The sequence below is a fragment of the Saccopteryx bilineata genome, chromosome 2, assembly GCF_036850765.1.
Source record: "Saccopteryx bilineata isolate mSacBil1 chromosome 2, mSacBil1_pri_phased_curated, whole genome shotgun sequence".
Lineage (NCBI taxonomy): Eukaryota > Metazoa > Chordata > Mammalia > Chiroptera > Emballonuridae > Saccopteryx > Saccopteryx bilineata.
The window spans coordinates 270,011,331-270,037,303 of NC_089491.1; the positions used below are offsets into that span (position 1 = coordinate 270,011,331).

Here is a 25,973-nt window from a genome sequence, read left to right on the forward strand (position 1 = left end):
AGCGCGGGGGCTAAAGGGGCGCGCCCGCGGGTGGCGGACAGTCCTGCGGCCCCCGCCTCCTCCATCCTAGCCGGGTTCTCCCGCGGCTGCGCCAGCCGGCCCGTCCGGGAGACAAAGCGCCGCGGCTGCGGCTGCCGCCGCCGAGCGAGCGAGTCCCGGGCCATGGCCGGGCTGCCCTCCGGCCTCGCGCCGCCCGTCCCGCCGCCGCCGCCCTAGGCCGCGCCGCGAGGTAAGGCCAGCCGGGACGGGGGACCGGGCCGCTGTGGGCCTTGGGGTCCCGCGGCCGGCGGGAGAGACCTCGCTGGGGATCTGCCTGTTTGCGATTCCACGTCGGTAGTGATTTCCCCGTTAGGGACCCCAGCTGCTTGGGGCGAACTTGGCCGATGACCCCTACCCCCCACGAGGCGCCTCTGCCGCTGGGGGAACTCTGGAGACCAGCCCCCCACTTGGCATCCACATTTTGCTGTTGCCCACCCCATCTGGGGCTCTGGCTGACCTTTGGGAAACTCCAGAGAGCTCCCCACAGGGCACACAAAGGGACAGAGGGCTGCTAGGAGCAGGGCGGGACCTGGAGACCCAGCCTCTGCAGGGGCAGAGGGACTGCCTCTAGCCCGAGGGTGCCCTGGCGTCCCTGTGGCCCCCGCTCCAGGGCTCCCAACACATCTTTTAATGCCTGGCCTTGCCACACCCTCTCCCTCATGCCCGCTGCTAGGGGACACTTGTGGCAGCTGGATTCAACCACAGGACCGGTGGTGTGGTTTCTTTCCTTAGATTAAGTGCCAAAATGCCATGCCTCCGTTTATCCCGTGTCTAGGATTCTGGGCTAGCTGTGTCCCTGGAGGCCTTGAGCTGATTAATTGCCTTTTGGATGGCTTTCCTGAGTGCTCACTACCTGTTAAGCATTTTGCAAAATGGCTTTTCAGGATTAATTCATTCAGCCCTTCCCAGAGGGAGGGATGTTAATGTTCTCATTCTATAGATGAGGCTGGGAAAACTCCCCCTCACGGAGGCAGTATTTTTGGTGTCTGTCTCAGAGTTGGCCAGCGGGCTTTTCTCATTTTTGCTTATTGAATCCTCTCCACAGCCTATTTGACAGATGAGGAAACTGAGGCTTGGAAAATTGAAGTAACTTTCTTATGACTCTCCAGCCTGGACTGGTCCAGGTGAGAACTTGGCCTTAGGACCAGGGAAGGGCCAGTCCCCCAACAGCTTTCTGCTTAGCCATGGGCTGTTGAATCAACAGTCGTGGACTCTGAACTTAGAAAGGACAGGAGTGTGGGGAGATTAGCCAGGGACCAGGCTCTCCCAGAGGCTGGAGCCCCGCCTACCTCGTTCTTGCTGGAGCTGGAAGAAGCAGGGGCCATGAGTGGAGCAGTTCCTGTGTCACCGGTGACCTTGGGCCCACCTGGCCCCATTTGGGGCTGAGGAGAGGAGGGTGCTGAGCATGAGGGAAATTGCTCTTTCTTTGGCCTTAATGGGGATGGGAGACCCCAGGATAAGTCCGTTGCCTAGAGCATGTGGTTCTGGGCACAGCACTGTACCTTTGGGCAAATACTAACCACTCTGTCTCTGTTTCCACATCTATTAATGTGGAACGGGGAACAGATACCTCATGGAGTTGCTTGCTGAAAGGTTTAAGTAGGTGACTGTCTGACTCATTCTACAATTATTTGAGTACCAGCTACATGCCACACACTGGAATTCAGACAAAACAAAACAAAAACCTGCTGTCCTAGAGCAGGCAAAGATGACCCAGGTGGTTTCCAGTTGGGGTACGAGACAGTGGGGGAGTCTCTTGTGTAAGGTGGTCAGGGGCTGCTTTCCTGAGGAGGTGGTGGGCAAGCTGAGGCTGAAGGATGAGGAGTCCACCATGTGAAGATCTGGGAAGGGCATTCTAGGCAGAGGGAACAGCCAGGGATAAGGCCCAGAGGTGGGAATATGTCTCACATGTTTGAGGAACAGCAAGAAGTGTGGGGCGGCTGAAGCTGAGTGAGCAAGGAGGAAAGGGGAAGGTGAAGGGGACTTGGGAGGCTCTGGAGGACTGCATTTTATACTGAGAAGTAGGGAACAATGGAGGGTTTGGAGTGGTGGAGGGTTGTGGTTAGACTTAGTTTTAATCAAGATCTTTCGTGGGGAATGGATTTCAGCGGGGCCAGGGAAGGAGCCTAAGAAGGAGTTTGGCTCTTACCCTGAAGAACATGGACAGGGATGGGGCAAGGGTGGAGGTGGGGAGACCCCTGAAGAGGCTACTTAAGCCCTCCAGGGGAGTGATGATGGGAAACTAGAATGGAGAGGCGGCAGTGAGTAGAGGTTAGGCCATTGATTTGGAATAGGTTGGAGGGGGTCCGGTGAGCTTGATGTGGTCAGAGTCAGGGTGAAGGAGAAGCCAAAGGCAATGATCTACTGAGACAGAGTGCATTTGGGGAGGCCGAGAATAATGTCAAAAGCTACTACTGCTGAGCACATACTGTGTGCCTGGCACTATGCTCGGCATCATCCATGTAATCACTGTGTCATTGTCACAACAGCCCTGACTTAGGTGCTTTTATGATCTCATTCTACAGAAATAGAGGCCCAGAGAGGCTTAATGCTTGCCCTAGGTCACACAGCCTGGAAACTACAAAGCTGACATTTGAACCCAGAGAAGAGCAAGCCAAGAGCAGACTTGGGCAGAGGGCAGGGAGGCGAGCAGTGGCCTGAGAGGTAAGAGGGAAGTGGGACAAATACAGTGTGTGGTTCCTGTGAGAAATGGGGCTGGGGCCCACATGGAGTTATTGGGCTATGGGGAAAATGCATGAGTCCTACTTTGCAGAGAAAAGAAACTGAGGCTCAGAGAAGGGCAGCCTGTGTCTGAGGTCACACAGTTCAGGGAGGCAGAACAGGGATTAAACACCCTGATTCTTCTGGCTTTGGCCTGGCTGCTAGGTCAGGACAGGCTGACTTCAGCTATGAAATCTCAGCTTGTGGTGCCTCTTCCAGAAAGGCATCTCTGACTGCATAGGCAGGTGAGATGAGGTGGATTCAGTTGGGAGCAGTTGCCCCCTCCATCCTGGGTCAGGTTGAGCTGTTCTCTGGAGAGCTACCACCCATACCTCATTCCTCCAGGCCCCGAGCAAGGCACCACCCAGGCTGGGGAATAAACATTGAGCACTTACTGCATTCCAGGGACTTCACATACTTTGTCTCTTAAAAAATGTAGCTACTGCCTGACCTGTGGTGGTGCAGTGGATAAAGCGTCGACTTGGAAATGCTGAGGTCGCTGGTTCGAAACCCTGGGCTTGCATGGTCAAGGCACATATGGGAGTTGATGCTTCCAGCTTCTCCCTCCTGTCTGTCTGTCTGTCTGTCTCTCTCTCTCTCTCCCTCTCTCTCTCCTCTCTAAAATGAATAAATAAAATTTTAAAAAATGTAGCTACTGTCTTATATAGAGTGAGGCTATGTAGCAGAAGCACAAGGTAGGTCCTCCTAATGGCTGTGGGAAATCCCAAGGGAAGGTGTGGTCACATTAGGGGCCCACGTATCACCTTCCAATAACTACAATAACAACTACCTGGCCAGTGTTGCCCCATCTTGTGCTCCTTGGGGAAGATGGATAAAACCACTGAGCTAAGTGCATAGTTAGATTCTCCTGCTTCGAGTACGCGATGATCTTTCCTCATCCCCTTCCTCTAACCATGGGCCAAGCATTGGGCCTTTTTTTTAGATTGTTTCACTGCAATCTTTTCTGTCTGTCTGACTGCCTCCACCACCCCTCCCCTTCATTCTGCTCCAGGATCACTGGCCTCCTGGCTGTTTCTCGGGCACAGAGCAGGTTCCCATTTCAGGGCCTTTGCACATGCTATTCCCTTTGCCTGGCATGTCCCAGGGCCTCCTTCCCTCACCTCCTTCAGGTCTCTGCTCAAGTGCCACCTCAGTACAACCTTTCCTGACCCCCCTCTACCATTAAAATCACTCTTCTTGTCCCCAACACTCCTGAGCCCCTTCTCCATATTAGATTTTCCACAGCACTGAAGACCAGACCATTGGGCAGACTCCTTTTTTTCTGTTACTTTTCTGCCCCCTTCACTTGCCACTAGCACGTTAGCACCACAAGAGCAGAACCCTCTCCATCTTGTGTACTGCTGTATCCTAGTCTAGAACAGAGCCTGGCACACAGTGGGTGCCGAATAGATATTTGATGCATGGAGTCCCTACAACCCACTGAAGTAGGTTCATTTCACACACAGGCAAATCAAAGCTGAGTTATCAAATGTGAGCTGAGGCCTGGGAGGGACCACAAAAGCTCAGCCCATCTGGCCCTTGGGAACGATGGAAACACAGTGTCTGAAAACCGAGACCTGGGTTTGAATTTCAGCTCTGCCCCACTTGCTTTGTGACCTTGGATAACCTCTCTGCTTTGGTTCCCCATCTGTTAAATGGGGATCAGGCTAGTCTCTGCCAACTAAGGTTTGTTGCAAGATGAGTTAAGATATAGAAAATGCTTGGCATGCCGGAGGAGTCCCCAATGTTATTTTGGGGAGGAGGATGCAGGAGGGTTATGAGTGCGGCTCTGAGGTCCCGGTTTGAGTCAGACCCGGCTGTGAGTCCTGGCTCTGCCCCTGAAGAGCTGTGTGCGCCTGGGCCGGCGCCTTCCGCTCCTTGAGCCTCAGTTTCTTTATTTGTGAAAGAAGGGTATTGAGTGTTGTGGCACCCGAGGGCGGCTGGGAAGTCAGGGTGAGGCGCAGGATGACCCGGGGGCAGTGGCCTTGTGAGTGACAGCTGACCTGGTGTGGCACAGGCTCCGCCCCCCACCACCGCATCCCTTCCCGGCCACCATGAAGCTGAACGAGCGCAGCCTGGCCTTTTACGCCACCTGCGATGCCCCGGTGGATAACGCCGGCTTCCTGTACAAGAAGGGTGGCCGGCACGCGGCCTACCACCGGCGCTGGTTCGTGCTGCGCGGCAACATGCTCTTCTACTTCGAGGATCCAGCCAGCCGCGAGCCCGTGGGCGTCATCATCCTGGAGGGTTGCACTGTGGAGCTGGTGGAGGCTGCTGAGGAGTTCGCCTTTGCCGTGCGCTTCGCCGGGGCCCGGGCCCGCACCTACATCCTGGCTGCCGAGAGCCAGGCGGCCATGGAGGGCTGGGTGAAGGCACTGTCCCGGGCCAGCTTCGACTATCTGCGGCTGGTGGTGCGCGAGCTGGAGCAGCAGCTGGCTGCCATGCGGGCGGGGGGCTGCCCGCCGCCGCCGCCGCCCCGGCCCCGCGTGCTCCCGCCCAAGGAGAACGGCTGCGCCGTCTGGAGCGCCGAGTCCCCCGCCGCCTGTACGGCCACCCCCTCCAGGGCTCAGCCTGGCCCGGAGCCCCCACCCCTGCCCCCGCGCCGGCGAGTCTCGGCGCCCAACGGGCCCCTGGACTCGGCCTCGTTCACCCAGCTGCACGAGTGGTACGGGCAGGAGGTCAGGGCGCTGCGGAGCCAGTGGCTCCGGGGCCGGGCTCAGCCCTGACGTCCCCGGATGTCCTGAATCCGAGTGACTCTAGTCCTAGGCCTGCTGTGACAGGCCCAGCTCTGAGAGCCCCGGGCCTGGTCCTGAGGGGGAACCCTGGTCCAGTCCGAGGAAAACAGGCCCCTGTGTGGCCTCCTTCCAGGGACTTAAGCTCCGAGAAGATGCTGGATTGTGAGGGGCGCCCCAGGACTCCAAGGAGACCACTGTGCTTCCCGCTAAGGGATACCCACCCTGGCTGGGCCTCAGAAGCTGGAGGGCTGGCTTTGAAGGAACTCTAGCCCCAGGCCCAGCCCAGATCACCCAGCAAAGGCCTGCTGCTGGCATTGGGTCCTGGCTGCCGAGGTCAGGACCTGGTGAGGGTCTGGGTCTGTGGCCCAAATGCAGGTGCCCAGCCAGCCCTGGTCCCTGACGGGGCCTTGACGTGGACAGAGAGGAGGCTTGGGTGTGCCACACCAGGCTGGGCCTGACCTCCTTTTGCTGCCAGGAAGCTGGCCTGGCCATAGGTCACCTGCCTGCCTGCTCCCAGCAGCAGTAGGTGCACAAGATGGCAGCAGTTTAATGTGTAACCGGTATGGTGAGATTGCCTGGTTCCGAGAGCTCTGAGCCTGGAGTGGGGCCAGGCAGGACCTCACCCTGGGCTTCTGCCAGGCCTCCAGGTGGTGCTCCTGGTGCAGCAGCAACCCTCTGGCTTTGGGCCATGTCTGGGTTCCCGGGTGGCTCTCACACACTCCTGACCATCCTTGACCACATCATCAGTCCTCTGTCCCAGCGCCAGCTCTCCTACCGCTGCCTGGGACGAGGTCTCTTGGGAGCTCCCCTGACCTTGTCCCGTCTGGCTGGGTAGCCGTGGCCTGAGCTGACTTTCCAGCAGGTTTCACTAAGGAGGAGTGGCCCCGAGCTGACTCACTGCTCAGAAGGTGCCCAGGTGCTGATCTGGTAGGGGCCAAGAAGCGCTGTGAAGCTAGCCTTCTGGAGTCCCCTCCCCCTCCACAGCCCAGCCCCTCCCACCCCCAGTATTGCCATTGGGAGGCTGACTGTTTCACTGTTCTCATCGCCAGGTGGCGTCCTCCGTCCAGGGAGAGTCTGGGGGCTGGGACACCCCCTGCCCTGAAACTGGGTCATGTTTACAGTTCTCAGTGCCCCACACTAGGGAACCCCTGAGGACATCTACCCCAACCTTTATTTCCCAGACTGACAGACTTGGCCCTAAGCCCCTTCCTGCAGTCTTTAGAGACCCTGGAGTTCCGGGAAGGATGGGGGCTGTCTGTGTGTCTACAACCACCAGCTCACTGCTGGCTCAGTTGACTGGGGCTTCTGTTTTAATATAACTTTTAATATTTAGGGTATTGGTTTTTGTTTTTGTTTTGTTTGTGTGTGTGTGTATGTGTTTTTGTTTGTTTTTTGTTTTTTTAAAGCAACAAAGCTTGCCTTTACCACTACTTCTGTTTCTTGCTGGCTGCTGGGAAGAGAAGTGTGCCTGGCTCTCAGCTTGGCTGGGTCGGGGTGAGTGAGGACAGTTGGCATGCCCCCAGGGAGAGGGCCAGGAATCTTGGCTGGAGACAAAGGCACCTCAAGAATCTCACCCTGTTCTTTGCCTTCTGCAGGCAAACCTCGATCTGTGACAGGTGCCTCTGGGGCCTTGGTACACTTCCTGTCCCCCTCTTTCCCAAGTCCTGGGCAGTGGGGGCGGGGACAGTGGCTCTTGTCCACAGTCTCTGGGTCTCCAGGGGTGTTAGGAGCTGCCCAGAGCCCATGTCATGGCCAGACCCAGCTGGTGGGATGAGGTGTTGGCCCCCCGTCCTTGTGCAGGTTTACAAGATCTAAAGGTACAGTGCCCTGGTTTCCCTGGGAGGCCAGTGGGGATTGCCCGTACTCCCCCTCCCCCTCCCCAAAAGCACAAGATGGGGTCAGGCTGCCTCCAGAGTTGGGTGTGTGGGGGGGGCGGCTAAAGTAAAATAAAAGTTTATCAAGCAGTGGCTGGTTGTGTCATTTTTCCCATCAAAACCCTGGGTTGGTTTGCCTGGCAGAGCCAGGGCCAGGCCCTGCAGGAGAAGTGACCAGTGTGTGCTGAGCGGCCCCACGCCGATGCCCTGCCCGCACGTTCTCAACCACCTCTTCTGGGAGATGAGGAAACTGAGGCTCACAGAGGTTAAGAAAGCTGCCATGTTCCCACAGCTGCAAAGTGCCAGAGCAGGAACGTAACCTCTGAAACCCTGAGGAGGAAGGCCAAAGCCTTCCCGAGAAATACAGGGAAACAGAGCCGCAAGTTCCTCTTCAGAGGGGAGAGAAGCCCAGGGGAAGGCGAGCGCTGAAGTCTGCTGTGAGCCGGAGGCCTGACTTGGGAGGGACTTAAGGATGGCACATGGAAGAGTCAAAACCTGGCTCTTATTTGATCAATTCCCGGGGCTGGCCGGGGCTGCAGTTAGGATTCAGGCACCAATGCCAGTCCAGGCGGAAAGACCATGCAGTTGTAGCAGTATCTGCCATGATCTGGCATGGATGGTGGGGGCTCACATGCCATCTGCTACCTCACTCACTGAGTGTTTGCTGGGCTAACGGGGAATTCACAGATGGGACGGGGCTGGCCCAAGGTCACCCAGCATAATGGATGAGGCCCTAGGTCAGACATGGCCAACATACAGCCCGCGGGCTGTATCCGGCCTGTGTAATGAGTTTATGCGCCCGTGATTAAATTTTTAATATTCTCCACTACTTTAAAATCTCATCTACTCAGAAGCGGAAGCGTCTTTGATTATTGGAAATCGAGATATTAAAGAAGATAGTGATACGCGGAAAAGAATTCCACGTGTGACTAACTAGGGTTAACTTCCAATAATTGGTCGAATGGATTCGCAATACTTCTTTATTTTTTAAAAAAATTCCATTATAAAGATTTACAACTTTTGTAGTCGTCTGTACTCGATATGAATTGTTTGACATTTAGTGGCGATGCGAAACCCACATTTTTTTAGGTGGAGTTTGCCAGTGCGCACCTAAGGTCAAACACTTCGTTATTTTTGTGGTCAAGTGTGCTGAATCAAGTGGCATTGTAGCATAGACAATAGCTGCAGTTGATAACTGAAAATGTGTCCAGGCAGTTTGTAAAACAAAATATATGTTTTATTTGCGATATAACCCCTTTAAGCTCATTCTATTAATTAAATATTGTTTTGATTGATTCTGATACAGTTTGGATATTTATACAGTATGTAATTATATTTTTAAAATATATTTTAATTAAAATATTGTATATTAAAATTTTTTTCACTCACATTTATTCATAAACAAATTACATAATAAAATTTTGTTTACTTAAATGAATTGTTTTTGTATTTAACATTTCTTAATTTTAATATTTCATCCAGCCCGTGAAAAAAGTTTTCTTTCTAATCTGGCCTGGGGGCAAAAACTGTTGGCCATGCCTGCTCTAGGTTCTCCTAATGTGGATTCAGAACTTGGGTCACATGTCTTGTCAGCCTGGAAAAACCATGCACATTCAGGAAAATGTGGTTTAGGATAAGCAACCTACAGTTCTCAGTCCATGGAACAAGTACAAGAACAAGAAACGAAAAAAATCAAGGTCAGGGAATCATGCCACTCGTGAGCAGCCAGGGCATGCTGAATAATTCCTTCCACCTCTCCTGGGACCACCGCAGACCGGTGGGGGCGGGGGAAGTGGCTCCCTACACAGGCTGAGTCAGACGACTGTCTCTGGCACTTGTGACCACAGCCAGGCCAGTACAGAGAATGAGGGAAACAGCAGAAGAGAGACGGCTAGCTTCAAGAGGCAGGGCCACCTGCTGGGCTCCCTAGGACTGGACTGTGAATTCAACTGAAACGCGGAGAGGGAGACAAGCAGTCAAGACCTAAGTTGAGCAACCACCTGCTAATATGTCAGTGTTTCCTCTGGACCCAGGGGACATGTTCAGGGCACATGTCTAAGGACTAAAACATCCCAGGAGCATGACAAAGTAGAGAAGATTGTCTTCCCCTAACCAATCTGGAGGATATTGTATGCATTCAGAAGGAACATTTTGGGAAGCCCTTGGGGCAGAGAATGAGAACTTGCAGAATGAGAGGGCCAGTCAGGCTAGAGATTATGTGCTGGCCGCTGCAACACCCATCCACCCTAAGAGATTAGTCAGATTCAATCAGTTATGCTGCTCTTCATGGTTTTCTGGGGGTGAAGTTATGTCTAATGCCTGGAGTTGTGGCAGCTATCTTGTGATCATGAAGTAGGGCACTCTAAGGATAAAGTATATCTCCTGCTGAGTTTAGCGTGCACCTGAAAATATCCTTGAACTTCTGAATCAGTACTACCTCTGGCTGGCTTGTTATTTGAGGTAATAAATGGCCTTGTATAAAGCTTTAAGGGAGACCATTTATGATTTGCAGCCAGAAGCTTCCTAATGGATAAGCTAGAGAGACTGTAGCTGCTCCCTCTAAGGAGTACGGCTATGGTTGACCCACTGCTGTCGGCTCAGTGGGGCAAAGATTAGGGGGGGAAAAGGATTCCCTGGAACAGTCAAGGGGCCACTGCTTCTCATCTTTCCTCTGGAAGCCTTCCATCTCTCCTGTTTCAAAAGAGTGAACAAATATTCAGAGTAGCACTCCCCTGTACTTACTTCTGGCCCTGTACCTTGTGTGTGCCTACATGGGGCTGTTCTGTCCCTACTCTGGGGCTAGATCTGGTGCCAATAGCCCCCTCCCCCACAACCCCTCCCTGGATCACCTTACTTCACCGTATACAACTTTGTTATACAGAAGGTCCTGCCACTTGTTCCTATTTCTAAAATTGCGACATCCAAAGTGAAACTTCCATGGTGGTAAAATAATAAACTGCTCAAAGCCCAGCTGCCAATTTTGCATTTTCTGATGGAGACTTTTTAAAAGGTGGACCCGTGAACTGATTTTGTCTTCGTGTTTCAAAAGTTGCCCACTCCTGAGAGAGGGGTCAGGGCTGTCTTAGCTCGGTCTGCCCATCCTTGGGGCCGTGGTTGTGGCTGCCCTTGCTGGGTTCAGCTCTGAAAGCACTTGGCCATCAGGGCCACTGCCCTGCCCTTTCCCCATTGTCCAGGGGGCACTGTTGTCCTTGCTCCTCTCATTGTGGGCTGGGATACCCCAGGGCAGTGCACCCAGGCCTCTGGACTGCACTCCTGCAGAGCGGGGACCAGGTCTGCTTCCCATGTGTCCCCCCTGGGTCTGGCACAGAGACACCAATCACTGCGTCCTCTGCCCCTTGGCTCACGTGCTCCTGTCCTCCCTGTCTGCCTATAGCTGCTTGGGCAGGAGATGGTCCTGAGACACAAGCTAAGCAATCAGGGTCCTGGGAATGTTGAGTTGGGGGAACAGGTTAAATTAGGTCCCAGGCAGCCTTAGAGAGAGAATGAGCGAGTCAAGACAGATTGTGCCGGGCCCCAAAGCCTGGCTGAGCTGCTTGCCTTTGAACTTCTCCAGGTTTCCCCTGGGTCCCCCCAATAAACCCTTTGCACATCTTTAAGTGGATCACAATTTCTTTCAACACAGCAGTTCCTGATAACGCCAAGACACCCAGTGAATATGTGTTCTGACTCCCATTTTCTCTTTCTGCCAGCACACTTCCCAGGGCCTCACACACCCCATGGGGCCAAACAAAATGAAACAAATTAGAACGGCCTCCCATCTACTGAGGACCATTTACCTCGACCTATGATGTCTAGTCACCTGAAATATTTATTAGACATGCAGACCCCTGGGCCCCAGCTCTAGGAATTCTAGGCCAGTAAGTTTGGGGCAGGGCCCAGGAAACTGTATTTTGAGTAGGAAACAAGGGATTTTAGGACCACAGATTAAGAAATGCTCAGTGCATTCTCAAAAAAACTTATCAGGCAATGTGGTAACCAGCTTCCTGCCTCCTGGTGTCCACACCCTTGTGCACTCCCCTCCCAAGCTGAATCATCGTAGGCCCGTGTGGCCACAGGGATACTGTGGAAGTGACCCTGGGCTTCCAATTCTAGGTCACAGAAGGCACTGCAGCCCCTGCCTTGCTCACGCCAAGCTGCCACATTATGAGGACACACAGAGGCCGTGTGGGGGCACAGAGACACTCGCCAACAGCCAGCAGCCGTTTGCTAGCTCTACCACTGGCCTCAGCCCCAGCGGACAGCGTAATCTCATAACCCCAAGAGAGACGGAGGAGCTGGAAACATGCAGGCAAGCCATGCCAAAATTCCTGACCCAAAGAGATTGTGAGAAGTGTTTATTGTTTTAGGCCACTAAGTTTTGGTGTTGTTATGTAGCAATGGATACCAGACACAGTTGGACACTATGAGGATCACACCCATTTTACAGATGAGAAAACAGTCTCATTGAAGGGCCCTAGATTACCTGATAGTGGAGTCAAAAGCAGTCCAGGCCGAGTTCAAAGCCAGTGCTTTTCACAACGACACCCTTAGGGCCTAGAGAAGGTCACAAGCCATTAAAGAGATCAACTGTTTTACCCCACTCACTGTGGCAGATGGGGAAATCCACCAGGGTGAGGAGTCTCCCTGGCTAAGGTCACTCAGGCTGCTGTTCCTTGCCCGGTACCCACTGCTCTTGGGTTTAGAGGGGTGGCTCCAGCCCCCTGGCTGCCTGCAAACAAAGCCATTCCTAGAGCAACACACATCCTGTCCCTTGGCTATGGACAGCGTGGTCTCTAGAATGATCTCTAGATAGTTGCCCCAGTGGACATGAGCCTAGGGAGTCTGCTTTTTTCATTCACCAGGAGGTGATAGGAAGCAAGGCTGCTGACACAATTCAAGTTGCTTAATTACGTGGATAAGGAGGGCTGGGATATGTGTGTGTGTGGGGTGACCTCACAGGGTGATCTGATCTTCGGTCCCAACTAGGCAGGTGTGTTGGGTAGTCATGCCCCAGGCATACAGCTTCTTTACTAAATGCTTATCTTTGCTTCAAGCAAGCCTTGTCCATTGTGTCTGTGCACCTAGTTAACACTATTTGACATACCAAACATATTAACCCTCAAGAGAGCACAGAGTCTTAACTACCTTGCGATCTAATCCCTGCCTGGCTTTCTCCCACCTCCACGTGCACTCCCTCCTTAATTTCAAATGCATAAAAGAAGCCGCAAAATGGTTCTTCTTGGAGCACTTGAAATCTTGTTCCGTGGCAAATATCGTCAGTCTGGCTCAAACAAATTCTTATAAAAAATCCTCTACAGGTTTTGGGTGTTTCTTCTGTTGACAAATGGGAAGCAAGGACCATGGAGGTCTGAGGGTCAGGGCCTATGGTGAGACTGGGCCCCACCATCTCCCCAGGCAGATGAAACCTCCTTACCTCCTAAAAGTACAAGTCTGACCTAGCAACTTCCTGCGTCACATCTTCAGAGCTCTGCAGGGACCTCAGGAAAAGGTCTAGTTCCCACCGTGCCCCAAGGGGCTTCAGAATCTGGCCCTGTCCATCTCCTTCCCTCTGCCCCCATGTCAAATTGAACCCTTGTTCACACTGGTTTCCCTGTGTCCTTGTCTCTGTCCCACATGTGGCCTGCTATTCCTTCTGCCTTCCTCTTTTCCCTTCTCTTCTAACTCTTATTGTCTTTCAGGTGTCAGCTGAGATGTCCCCTCCTCCGGGAAGCCTTCCTGACCCCATTACTCACGATCTCATGGTTCCCAATGTTTCTGCCATTGAAGCACTGAGCACATAGTAGGTACTCCTGAAATATTTATCATCTGATGAATGGTTGCCAAATGGCCCCCAACTCAGCTCCTCGTTCTCCCCTATCCTGACCCACACCTGCCTCCTCCTGCAAGGCCTTCCGGCGTCTTCATTCTTCTCCTGTCTCTCCACTCCCCGCCCTCCCATGGCCCCTAGTTCAAAATTCCGTACTTCTTTCTTTGCTACATTTTCCACTTCAGGTGGGCAGCATCCGCAGACACAACATCAACACCAGAGTCAATGACCCAGAACGAAACCTTAGTTCTCAGCTCAGGGGACCTACTTGCACAGGTTCTTAGGTGGCTCGTGTGTGTCAGATGGGGCTCCCCTCTCCAACCCTGCCCTGACCTACACCACGGGGCGACATCCTGGGGATTTCTAACGTCTGACCTTCTTCAGAGCTGTGAACTGAGGGTCCAAAGGGCTGGTCCCTGGCTTGACTTCATTTGAATTGTTACAACCACCTCTTGCCCTGGCCGGTTGGCTCAGTGGTAGAGCGTTGGCCTGGCGTGTGGGAGTCCCGGGTTCGATTCCCGGCCAGGGCACACAGAAGTGCCCATCTGCTTCTCCATCCTTCCCTTTCTCCTTCCTCTCTGTCTCTCTCTTCCCCTCCCGCAGCCAAGGCTCCATTAGAGCAAAGTTGGCCCAGGCGCTGAGGATGGCTCTGTGGCCTCTGCCTCAGGCACTAGAATGGCTCTGGTTGCAGCAGAGTGTTGCCCCAGATGAGCAGAGCATTGCCCCCTGGTGGGCATGCCGGGTGGATCCCGGTTGGTGCATGCAGGAGTCTGTCTGACTGCCTCCCCATTTCCAACTACAGAAAAACAAACAAACAAATAAAACCAAACAAAAAAACAACCACCTCTTAAGGAAGGAGCCATTACTATCGTTCTCCACTTTACAGCTTGGAAAACTGAGGCACAGAGCAGGTTAGGCATTTGCCCAAGGTCATGTGGCTCCAACAGATGGAGCTGGGGTTGAAACTACATAGTCTGGCTTTACACCCTGAAATATTGAACCCCATCCTTGTCCCCTCCAGCTCTGACCTAAGGTTTTGCCTACCTGAAATGTTACCCTTAATGGCTAGCTTGGAACTGCCAGGGCCGATGCTACTGTCCCTGCTTCATAGGGTACTCAGGATCCAGGGAACCATCCTGCTGGGTTTAGAGCAATTAGTTATCCTAACCAAGGGGGAGGTAGTTAATCATTAGATTCCCGCTGCAAGAGTGTGAGGAAAAACCGGGGCCATCGGAAGGTTTCCAGACAAAGAGGAAAGGTCTGTCTTGGGATGCCATGTGGCTTTGGCTCATGGGTGAGTAATGTTTAATGCCACTTCCGGGACGCTCTTGACATTATTGATTAAGAAAAAACAAACCTCCTGAGTTGGAAGAACCCAACCCCTACTCATGTTAACAATACTGAGCCCTTCAGTGCCACAAAGTTTTGTGTGTCTTACATGCACGATTATTCCCTATAACTTTGAGCTGGTGGCTATGACACCCCATTTTACAGATGGGGAAACTGAGGCCCTAGTTCTATAGCTGGGAAAGGGGTGACATTGTGTTGGTCTCAGGAGGCTGGAAGCACCTGCCACTCACACACTCCACTGAGGTGGGCACAGCCTGTAAGATGGTTGATCTCAGGGCCATGGCCTATGGCCACTGATTTGGGGGCAGGGCATGATCTTTGCTCCTTGATCCTAGGCCCCAGAGTCTAACCTGCTTCCACCTTGCTCCTTGAATAGAAAATGGATTCCAATTCTACCATCTTCTTTTGCTTAAACCAACAGCACAATTATACACCAAGTCCACAGGATCTGGACAGGTGGCACAAGTGAGCACTGAGGCAAATCACGGGCACATGTCCTATGTAAAGGGGCAGCCACTCATCAGCTGGCTCTTGTCACGTTGTAAGGCGGGCCTGGTATGGTCAGATCTTAATGGTTTTCCAGGGAAGCTGGTAATTGCAATTTTTATGTGACCCCCCCCCCCATATTTCCATGGCGGCAAACTAATTCATAAAAACAGTTTTTAAAAAACACCATTTTGTAAAACAACTCTGAGGGCCAGAACTGACCCCCAACTTGCACCCCTCAGCCCCAGAACAAAGCAAGCTGGACACCGAAACATTATTATACAATTCTGTATTGAGCGACGCATTTACAGAACATGTTCCTTGTTTTTTTTTCTTTTTTTTAAATTTTAAACAAAGTTCATCAATATCTCATAGAAACGGTTTTGTGGGATTTTGTCTTGTTTTTACCGTTATAGGATGTGACACTGACAGAGTGGTTCATGGGCCCGCTAGCTTTAAGTACAACAGGATTTCTGTGTTCAAAAGACTATATACTAAGTGCTTCATCAAATCCTGTCACACAAAAGCGAGATTTAGTTCTCTAAGACCGTAGTCTATGTGTAAGCCTGGATTTCAGTGGTGTGTGGGTTTCAATAGTAAAAAGTGGTGTGTCGTCCCCCCCCCCCCCCACACGGTTGTCTTCATTGCAATGGGGCAGTGGTGACTAAAAGGAGATGTCCTTTTTGTTCCAGATTTGATGACTCTGAAAATTGGTCACTGTTTCCTATTGTCAAAATATAAAAATACCTTCATCTGGATAAAAATGTATACAGTGGAAAACTCTTCAATGCATAGCCTGGTGTACGGAAAAGGAGATTTTTCCTGCAGGGTTCACGTTCTTCGTTGATTGGCGTGGAGACTGCAGCCTGGGCTGGGTGCATGAGAGTTGAGATTTCTGGAACGGCCCTCAGTTGTCCCTTCTCTGGTCACTGGGTTTCACTGGCCTGGTTTCAAAATGCTGGCAGCATCCTTGAAACTTCTGTTGCCATCTCTCCCCCTGGCCAGTGGGCTGGCACCGTTTATGGTCACCTTCTCTTCATCATTCTGGAATCAGCCAGGGAGACACCCAAGCCAGCGTTCCCACGGAGTTTGAAAAAGGATAAGAAATAAAAGACAGGGGGCAGGTTCAACAACCAATATGGTGGCTGTTCCATCCAGACAGGGGACTCTCCCCTGTAAAAATCATGGAGATGCAGAGAAAAGGCTTCTCTAAGTTGTGGGGGTTGAGCCATTGCTCCCCAGATCATGCATTGGAAGGCAGGAGGGCCGACTGGAGACTGGTCTGTTGTGGGCCACGCCATGGCGAACTTAAATTTCTCGCTGGTTCTGTGTAGACTTGGGCTTGCAGGTGCCTCCTGGTGCAGCCGCAGGGCCACTTGAAAGAGACGGCGAGAAGGGAGCTGGCGTCTCCAGGGTGACCAATCTACTTTTTGGCCCTGGGTGCTGAACTGGATGCTTATGGGTGACTAACTGTGGTTTTCTGAAAACACAAAAAGGGAGGATGGCAGCCACAGTCCTGTACTGGGAAAGCAATGGGGAAAGTCCCTGCACTGTGGCCACAAATCAGGTTGGGGGATGGGGTCAGCCTGGCTCAAGTGCCACCCTCCAGTCGCCTGCCCCCAGGCCTGGCTTTCTAAAGGATCTGGAAACACATCGTGTCTGTGATGGATGAGATGGACCTCTGACCTCTGCGGCCTACAGGTTTCCGACTAGAGGGAGTGGGGGCGGTTCGTTTTGTACCACGTGACATCTCTGCTAGGACAGTCAGCCCCAGCCCACATCTCTACAACATTTACAATGGCACGGGGCATTCTGTGTTTGCATGGTTGCAGAACGGACCACCAGAATGAAACACATCCTCAACGGCATCGAGGTTTGCATTTAGAGTCTTCTGGACTTTCTCTTTTCAGCACGGCGTCTGGAAGGGCAGTTGTGATGCGATGCGCTGTCTCACAGACAGACGTGGGGGAAAAAAAGCACGGTTCAAAGGTTATCTAAATTTTGGTCAGTCTTAGAGCGTTTTGTGATGGCTTTAAACAATTTCCTTCTTTTAATCTCATCTAGTGGCAAAAACGACACAACTTCAGTGTATACTCCGCAACAGTTGTGACAGCATCCTGATTTTATAACTCTGTAATATCAAAACAGCATCGGCTGGGATTAAATTCCAAAGGATCCTTTAATAAAATATCTAAAAGAGGTCTATAAATATTTATTTATTTTTCTAAAAGAGTCTGGAGTTTCCAGATGAAAACGTGGTGCCACTCTGCTTCTGCCTCCTGAGGAGAGAGGCCAGGGTGGAGAAGAGGGTGCTTCCTGGGGTGGGGGCGCCAAGAAGAGGAGGCAGCGGCATCTGCTGCACCTGCTCACTCACAATTTATAGAACCAGGATTACAACAAAAACGTAAACGGCATAACATTGCTGTCCACATTTTGGTGGATGAATTCCTCCCTCCGCTGCCTGCCCTGTCTGGCAGAGGACGTGGGAGTGAGGGTGACCACCTGGGCATGCCCCTTGCTCTCAACTTCAGAACTCCCACTCCAGAGCCTCCTCCCGATTGGCAGCCCTCTCTAGCCGGTAGATGATGCTGTTCAGGTTGGCCATCTTCTCGTGCCGCCGCTGCAAGTTGGGGTTTGCCTTGGCACTGGGGTGCAAGGCCCCAGCCATGTCGGCTGTGGGGCTGGCACTCGGCACTCTGGCAGGGGGCGCGCCAGGCGGGGAGGGGGAGATGGGAGCTGAGGAGGAGGGCACAGGTGACACAGACATCATGAGGCCTGGTGAGGAGGCAGCCGAGGGTGAGTTCAGTGACACTTCCAGGCTGCAGCGCGAGGACTCTGAGGCCGACTTAAAGCTTAGGGGGTCTGGGTGAAGCCGCTCTCCGCCCCTGCTCCCCTGGAGGGGCTGTAGTGAGGGACAGTCTGGGGTGGTCCCGCTAGGAAGAGGAGGCCCTGGGGCCACTTGCGGGAGTCCGTCGCGCTCTGCAGCGTTTGGATGCACTTCTCTGGGAGAACCTTGGCCTTCATCCGGCTCCCCCAAGTCCTGGAGCTGGCTGCCTGCCTCCTCCTCAGCACTGTCCTCGGTTTGCTCCTGCTTAATCCTCACGGGGGCCTTGTCCTGGGTGGTCAGGGGTGCACTGCTCTCCCCAGGGCTCTCCTGAAGCCCCAGTTCCTTCACAGTGGGCTTCTGGTCCTCAGCCTCAGAGTCAGGACTCTGCGGGCTGGGGTCTGAGTGGGAGTGGCCTGGTGGTAGGATGTCAGGAACTCCACTGGGGTCGAGGTCTGGTTCATCTTGGGTCCCCTCCACCAACATCTCCCGGCGCATCCGGGACCTAGGGCAGAGACGACAGTGAGACAGGGAACTGACTAACCCTTGACTCACTGCCCAGGAAGGGCATCGGACCCCACTCTCTTCCCTGTGGGCCCACTACCCACTTAGCATCTTCACATGTAGCATCTCAGTAAGTCTTCTCCATAACCCTACAAGGTGTGTGCTATTACTATCCCCACTTCACTGAGGAGAAAACAAGGCTCAGAGATGTTGAGTGACTTGCCTCAGGTCATACAGCCAGTATTTTTTTAAATGTGGCTACTAGAAAACATTAAATGACACATGTGGCTTGCGTCGTATTTCTATTGGACAGTTCCGTTACAAAGCAAACCCAGATCTAGTCTGTGGTGACAACTCCCTGCTTCTTTCCTGAAGGGACTTCCAGACATCAGCCCAGAAGGGGAAACTGAGGCACAGACACTGACTGGTCCAGATCACCACAGCACACTGGGGCAGAGCTGGACCCAGAGTCTGGGTACCCTGAATTCTAGTCCAGAACCCACTTTCTCTTCACTTCAACAGCCTCTCTACTTTGGTGTGTGTAGGGAAACTTAGTCTCCTACTTCATGTTTCAGAGTAGAAAGGGCCAGAAATGGGTCTAAGCCCAGTGATTATTTTCCTAGTAGCAGATGAGGTCCAGAGAGGTCAAATGACTCATCCAAGGTCATTAAGCAACAGGGCTTCCTCAGCTTCTCCAGTGCTGTGTAGCCTTCTGCACATTTATATTAATAATAAAGTACATGTTGTTGATGTACAATACTAATGGCTATAATTATTATAAACATCATAATAATGGGTGATTATATGTACCAGGCACCAGGCCAACTACTTTTTGCAGATTATCTCATTTATTTTTCATAATAAACTTGTGAGGGGGACATTATCATTCTTATTCTTATCGATAAACGAGTCAAAGCTCAGAGGCATGATCATAGAGCCAGAAGGCAGTGCAGCTAGGCTTTGAATCCAGCAGTCTGGCTACACTATCCTGCCCCCCCATCCCTGCCCAGGAGGGGGTGGGGCACCATCCCAGGGCTGAGAGTGACTATGAGAAATCATCTGGTTCACTTACCTCTCTCAGTCCCCAGTCCCTCCACAAAGGTGGCCTTGTCCACCTTATAGGGACTCTGCATCTTCCTCAGTCCTCGCTAAAGAGAAAAGCTGCTGGGACCAGGGGCAGCCCTAGTGGCTTCCAGTAAGGTGGGATTTAAGGGAGGTTTAGGATGGCGCAATGCCTGAAGCTCCATCAGGAGAACTTACAAAGCATAGATCAATATAAATATGAAGCCAATAGTCATTCATACTATAGTATAAATTAGTACGTGTGATTCCTGACTCCCAAATCTGTAACAGGGCCATCCTAGTAATTTTTTCTCAAAATGTCAGATTGTTCACCTTTTGCAGAGCTCACTGCAGTTTGTAATGCTGCATTAATAGAAGAGCTTATTAAATAGTGACCTTTCCTGATGGTCTGTAAAGATACTAAAGGGTAAGAACTTTGTCTTGTTTTCTTCAGTGCCTGGCACAGAGTAGGTGCTCAATAAATGTTTACCAAATGAAATAATATATTCTTCTATAACTAAAATTTTCAAGAGTAGTTTCTTTTGGGAGTGCAATTCTCCTTGCTCTTTGATACAAACTCTTATTCATCCTTCTAAACTCAGCTCAAATCCCATCTCTTCTGTAAAGTCTTCACCAGGAGGCAGAATTCCCTTTGCCCTCAGCCCCTATTCCTTCCTGTTTTACAGCATTTATTAGGTTATAGTGACATTATCTGGTTCATGATTTTAAGCTCCCTAAGAGCAGGGATGCTGGCTTTGACCTGTTTCTCCAGACTCTGGCTTACTGTACACAACTGGGCAAATATTTGTCGAATGACTATTTTGGATAACAATAGAATGCTCAATTCCTGGGGGGAACAAGATGGGTGAGCATGTTCCTGTATCCCCCAGGGAGGGAAGGAGGAGGTGAGGCTTAAAGAACCTTCTTCATTTGAAGTTTGGCAGGTTCTGGGTCTGAGCCACATAATAAGCAATATTTTACATGTCTACACTTCAAGTGTTTCATTTGATCCTTGATTCAGCACTGTTGGGTAGTAGGTTCCTTATCTGTAAAATAGGGATGAGACTCAGAGAGGTATAGTGACTTGCCCAAGAACACACAGCCAAACTGGGACCTGAACTCGGGTCTGCGTGATGTCCATGCCTGGGCTGTCGGGCAAGATTTCGTGTTCCACCATCTAGGCTCCTCCTTCCTCTTCTCCCTTGGGGATCAAGAGACCTCTGCCCTGTCCTGCCCGGGCACAAGAAGATGGACTCTCTCGCACCACATGGGCACCAGAGACATTTCCTGCTCAGAAAACTTGACGGGACAGTGTGTGTGTGTGTGAGTCTGAGATGGTCCCTTAAGTCCCCTCAAGCCTCTGCTACAGGGCTCTCAGCTGGGCTCCTCAAGCCCTGCCCGTCCTAGCCCACACCCCGACAAACCCCCAGCAAGCCTGGCCCACACGGGGCAGTGACTCCAGGACTGGGGCTATGAGCGTGAGTGGGAGGAGGCGGCCACAGAACCAGGAGGCACCCACTCCCCAGAGGGCTGCAGGAGGGCTTTCCTCTGGTCTCGCGAGTGGGAGACGCCAGACCCCCAGTCAGGGCTCCAACATGAGGTCCACTGGGAAGTTAGGTTCCTCAGGCCTGTGCCCCAAACGCCATTCCCTGTCCCTCATCCAGGAAGACACATAGCAAGCTAGAGAAGTCATAATAAAGATGGTGACAACCGTAACATCAACACCCACTACACACTACATGCCAGGTATTTTATGTAAATATGTCAGCCCACTAAATCCTCAGGACAACTCTGTGACGTAGATCCCATCATGGCTCCCAGTCTACAGGTTGGAAGACTGAGGCTCAGGGAGGTGCAAGGACTTGCCCAGGGGCTCACAGCTAGAAATGGGGAAGCTGGGATTTATCTTAGGTTTGCCTGCATTCTAAACCTAAACACCCCTGCAGTACAGTCACCCCGTCTCCCAGCAGGCATCCGGACTGGGCTCCCTCCAGGCCCTGGGCGGGGGAAGGGGGCCCTCCCTGGCCGGCCCACCTGTAGTTGTGGAACCAGTTGATGACCGTGTTGGTCTTGAGGTTGAGCTGGAAGGAGAGGAGCTCGATGGTCTGCTGGGAGGGGTAGGGCTCCAGCTGGTAGGCCTTCCTCAGGGCCTCCTTCTCCTCGGGTGCCAGCACCACGCGGGGCTTCTTGATTTGCAGGAGGCTCAGGTCCTGGGGCTGAAGGCAGGGGCTGGGGCACTCTGAACGGGTGGCTGGAGACTCGCTATCTGAGCCTGTGCTGATGAGGCCGTACCTGCGCTTCAAGTAGGCTGGGGCGGGAGTGGGGTGGGGAGGGAGGCAGGAGGCTGAGAGGGGCCGGACCAGAGGCTCATCAATATCCCACCCCATCCCCCAGGGGCAGCAGTGGTCAGCCAGCCCTGCTCAGAGCCCTTTGTGCCCCAAGCTTGGGGTCACTCCCAGTCCCATCCTTTCCTCTCTCCTCCTACAGCCTTCCAAGCCCTCTGCTGGGGCTCTGGCTTGCCCACACCTGCCTGAGAGCCCACACCTGCCTGAGAGCCTGGTCATTAGCACCCAGAGTGCTAACACAGGTAGAGGGCTCAGCAGGACACCTCACAGACAGGAAGTTCTCCAGAAAGAGTGCCATGAGGCATTTTCTTGATTGACAGAAGTGTCACTAACACTCACTAAAGATCTTGTTGGGGGTGGGGACAGGGAACCCAGTAAATGCATCTCAACTTCAAATCATCAAAACGGGAGGGGGGGGAAGCCCACTTTAAAAATGGAGAATGTTAGGTATTGGGGTCTCATTTAACTCTCACAGAAATGCCTGGAGGTAGATGCTACTGACTCTTAATTTCAGATAAAGTAGAAAGAGGCACAAAGAGGGGGAGTAACTTAATAAAAGTCACACAGCCAACAAGTGGTGGGGCAATTTCTCAATTGTGAAGTCATCTGTGTCAATAGCCCAGCTGTGGCCTTGGCACATGTGTCCCTCACAGTCTGGCTTGCCCCTGGGCGCTCTCTCTCCTTATGAACTGTCTGGAGTTCCCTAGATCAGGGGTCTCAAACTCAACTCAGCATGTGGGCCACAGAGCAAGATCACAGCCATTAGGCGGGCCACACTAGGTCTACAAAAGGCAACTGTTACGCAACACTTTTCTCACTGCAGTTGAAAACAAAAAAAAATCAGTACAACAAGCACAATCATACATGCAGTTTACTCAGTGTCACAAAACGACCAGAAACTGTAGTTCGCATCACAACTGCTGTTAACTAAGCTAATATCTAGCTAGGATGCTAGAGAAATGAAAAATACAAGTAGGCCCCTAGGCTTACTTAATTTTATCCAAAATATTTTTAACTTCGTGGATTAGTCTGCGGGCCGCACAAAATTGTTCGGTGGGCCGCGAGTTTGAGACCCCTGCCCTAGATGATGACTTCAACTTCTTGAACCCCATCTTCCAACCAGACCCTGGGCTTTGTAAGGTCCAGGAATCCCTGATGCATAGCATGAGATTGTGCTCAGTACCAACCATCTTAGGGATAAAAGGTAATACTGGACACCATAGTCCAATGAAATCTGCAATCTCCTGGCCCCTTCCCCCCACCCCAGAGTCCTGTTTGCTGGCTTAGCTCTTGCTTTGTGCAGAACCCGGGTAGTAGGCAAATGGGGGGTCCGTCCAGTGGTGGGATTCAGCTGGTTCACACTGGCTTGGTAGAAATGATACCGAATTTTTTGTTGAGTTCGGCGAACTGGTTGTTAAAATGGCACTTGTCATCAGGGTTTTTCTACAGTGGGTGCCTGGGCAGCCGCCCATTGTGGAAACCACAAATTTATAGTCCTTACTCTTTATTAACATTCATCTGCGCAACAGCATATTTTAAACTCCTGCAGTAATGTTCATTCTATCCTCAGGTGAAAAAAATTGCAAGTGAGGATGCCAATCAAGAAGCAATATGGCCCTGGCCGGTTGGCTCAGCGGTAGAGCGTCGGCCTAGCGTGCGGAGGACCCAGGTTCGATTCCCGGCCAGGGCACACAGGAGAAGCGCCCATTTGCTTCTCCACCCCTCCGCCGCGCTTTCCTCTCTGTCTCTCTCTTCCCCTCCCGCAGCCAAGGCTCCATTGGAGCAAAGATGGCCCGGGCGCTGGGGATGGCTCTGTGGCCTCTGCCCCAGGCGCTAGAGTGGCTCTGGCCGCAACATGGCGACGCCCAGGATGGGCAGAGCATCGCCCCCTGGTGGGCAGAGCGTTGCCCCTGGTGGGCGTGCCGGGTGGATCCCGGTCGGGCGCATGCGGGAGTCTGTCTGACTGTCTCTCCCTGTTTCCAGCTTCAGAAAAAAAAAAAAAAAAAAAAAAAAGAAGCAATATGGAGGCCCTGGCCAGTTGGCTCAGTGGTAGAGCATTGGCCTGGCATGCAGAGGTCCCGGGTTCGATTCCCGGCCAGGGCACACAGGAGAGGCGCCCATCTGCTTCTCCACCCCTCCCCCTCTCCTTCCTCTCTGTCTCCCTTTCCCTCCGCAGCAGAGGCTCCATTGGAGCAAAAGATCAAAAGATGGCCCCGGGCGCTGGGGATGGCTCCATGGCCTCTGCCTCAGGCGCTGAAGTGGCTCTAGTGGTGATAGAGCGAGGCCCCAGATGGGCAGAGCATCGCCCTCTGGTGGGCGTGCCGGGTGGATCCCGGTCAGGCGCATGCGGGAGTCTGACTGCCTCCCTGTTTCCAGCTTCAGAAAAATACAAAAACTAAGAGACATGGACAAGAGAGTAGTGGTTACCAGGGGCGGGGGGAGGGAGGACGCAGGAGGAAGGGAGGGAGAGAGTTAGGGGGAGGGGGAGGGGCACAGAGAAAACTAGATAGAGGGTGACGGAGGACAATCTGACTCTGGGTGAGGGGTATGCAACATAATTTAATGACAAGATAACCTAGACATGTTTTCTTTGAATATATGTACCCTGAATTATTAATGTCATCCCATTAACATTAATAAAAATTTATTAAGAAAAATACAAAAAAAAAAGAAGCAATATGGACAAAAAAAAAGCAATATGGAAAAATCTTAAATAACAGTTTTATTGTTTTTGTCAGGTATTATTTAATATTTTTTATTAATACTTTAAAACTCTTTCTTATGACAATCTAGTTTTGTGTACCTCTTTTATTGTTCTTATTTAAGTATTAAATACATGAAATAATAAACTACCTTTCGGTATATCATTTTTTTATACTTAAAAAAACAGTCATTAGGGCGGAGAACTGGTTGTTAAATTATTTGAATCCTACCGCTGGATCTATATATTATACATAGGGAGTTGATGCAGAGGATGGAAGATCAGAGAGGGAGCATTTCTGGGAATATACGATGGGTTGGCAAAGGCTTTACAGCTTTGGGCATGTGGAGAACACTGAGGGAGACGAGGGATTGGACTTTCCATGGGAGAAGTAGTAAGTATTTTAATTGCTTTCAATGATATTCTGTGGAATTACTATTTCTCGTGGTCCCACACCAAGCTGAGACCAGACCACTTGGGCCCGGGATTTATTTGGGCTACAACCAGATGTGGTTCTAACAAGCAAACCCAAGGCTGGACCCCAAAGGGCCTACAGGCGCGGAGCTCACCTTTCTTCTCCAGCTTCTTCATGTCCCTCAGCTTCTCCACGTTGTGGGGGTCGCGGAGCCAGAGTTGCATGCGCACAAAGGGCTCTCGGCCCTTCAGGCTGAGCTTGTGCCAGGGTTTGGGCCGGGACAGCAGGTCGGACACAGAGCCCTGTGTCAGGCCCAGGATGCTCTCCCCGAACAGCCGCTGCCCTGGGGACAGGGGAGGAGGGCCACCTGTCACTCCAGGCCAGGCAGGGGTGCTCTTAGAATAGACAAGAAAAGGAGGGACAAAGGGGAGACCCAGGAGGCCTCCATTAATTCAGACTCAGGGACAACCTACACCCAGTGTGGATCAAGAGGGGCCTTTCTGCAAAATAGAAGATGGGGGGGAACCAGAGAGCTACCAGCAAAAATACTTTCATACTTTAGATGTTCTTCTTTCCTAGGGGGTCCCTGAAACTGTCTGCAAACTTCATGTGTACAATTAATATCACCTTGTTAGAGAGGAATTTGACAGCTTCTATCAAAATTTCAATGTGCATATCCTCTGATCCAACAATACCACTGGATTTATCCTGCAGTTGTTCTTGCCCAAGGGCACAAAGATACATCTGGACATAGTTTCAAAGGCAGAAGGAAACTGGAAATAACCAAAATGCCCAGCAGCGGGGTAAAAATGTAGGGCACCCGTGGCCTAAAACCCTTTACAACAGCTGGAAAGCATGCAGGTGGCCTAATTATTCTAATGTGCAAGGCGGTCCACAGTGTGAATTTTGAAAAGCAAGCTGCAGGACGGCATGTGCATGTCGCAACTTCATCTATACAGAAAAGAGGAAAGAAGAAACTAGTGTTCATATATTCATGTCTGTGTTTAGAAAGTGTTAGATACATCAAAACTGGATTGTGATTAGGCGGCTGGGGGATTTTATTTACTCTTTAACTTATCTTAATTCTCCA

General features: G+C 51.8%; 2 protein-coding genes across 5 annotated transcripts in view; one reads left to right on the plus strand and one right to left on the minus strand.

Moving 5' to 3' along the window:
- On the plus strand, positions 1 to 17,532 carry PHETA1 (PH domain containing endocytic trafficking adaptor 1). Of its 3 annotated transcripts, XR_010729299.1 has the most exons (5): positions 1 to 229; positions 2,565 to 2,703; positions 11,483 to 11,678; positions 13,069 to 13,169; positions 15,725 to 17,532. XR_010729299.1 is itself a non-coding variant. In XM_066260588.1 (4 exons), the coding sequence occupies exon 4, from the start codon at positions 4,815 to 4,817 to the stop codon at positions 5,484 to 5,486; it is 672 nt and encodes a 223-aa protein (XP_066116685.1). In that variant the 5' UTR covers positions 1 to 229; positions 1,085 to 1,163; positions 2,565 to 2,703; positions 4,778 to 4,814; the 3' UTR covers positions 5,487 to 7,064. The 3 variants fall into 3 exon arrangements, 2 of the variants coding, with proteins under 2 accessions (XP_066116685.1, XP_066116684.1); XM_066260588.1 differs by lacking the exons at positions 11,483 to 11,678; positions 13,069 to 13,169; positions 15,725 to 17,532 and adding exons at positions 1,085 to 1,163; positions 4,778 to 7,064; XM_066260587.1 differs by lacking the exons at positions 11,483 to 11,678; positions 13,069 to 13,169; positions 15,725 to 17,532 and adding an exon at positions 4,778 to 7,064.
- A 24-nt stretch (positions 17,533 to 17,556) lies between these two features.
- CUX2 (cut like homeobox 2) overlaps positions 17,557 to 25,973 on the minus strand; it is a 230,326-nt gene continuing 221,909 nt past the window's right edge. For both annotated transcript variants that reach the window (XM_066260586.1, XM_066260585.1), the window contains exons 20-22: positions 25,038 to 25,226; positions 21,457 to 21,730; positions 17,557 to 18,361 (exon numbers count right to left, since the gene is read on the minus strand). In XM_066260586.1, the coding sequence (XP_066116683.1) occupies positions 17,560 to 18,361; positions 21,457 to 21,730; positions 25,038 to 25,226 (1,265 nt within the window). In that variant the 3' untranslated portion in view covers positions 17,557 to 17,559. The remainder of the gene's footprint in view (positions 18,362 to 21,456; positions 21,731 to 25,037; positions 25,227 to 25,973) is intronic.

What these genes read in the sequence shown, in the direction of transcription:
- PHETA1 (XM_066260588.1), top strand. Translation starts at nt 4,815, where the DNA reads ATGAAGCTGAACGAGCGCAGCCTGGCCTTTTACGCCACCTGCGATGCC.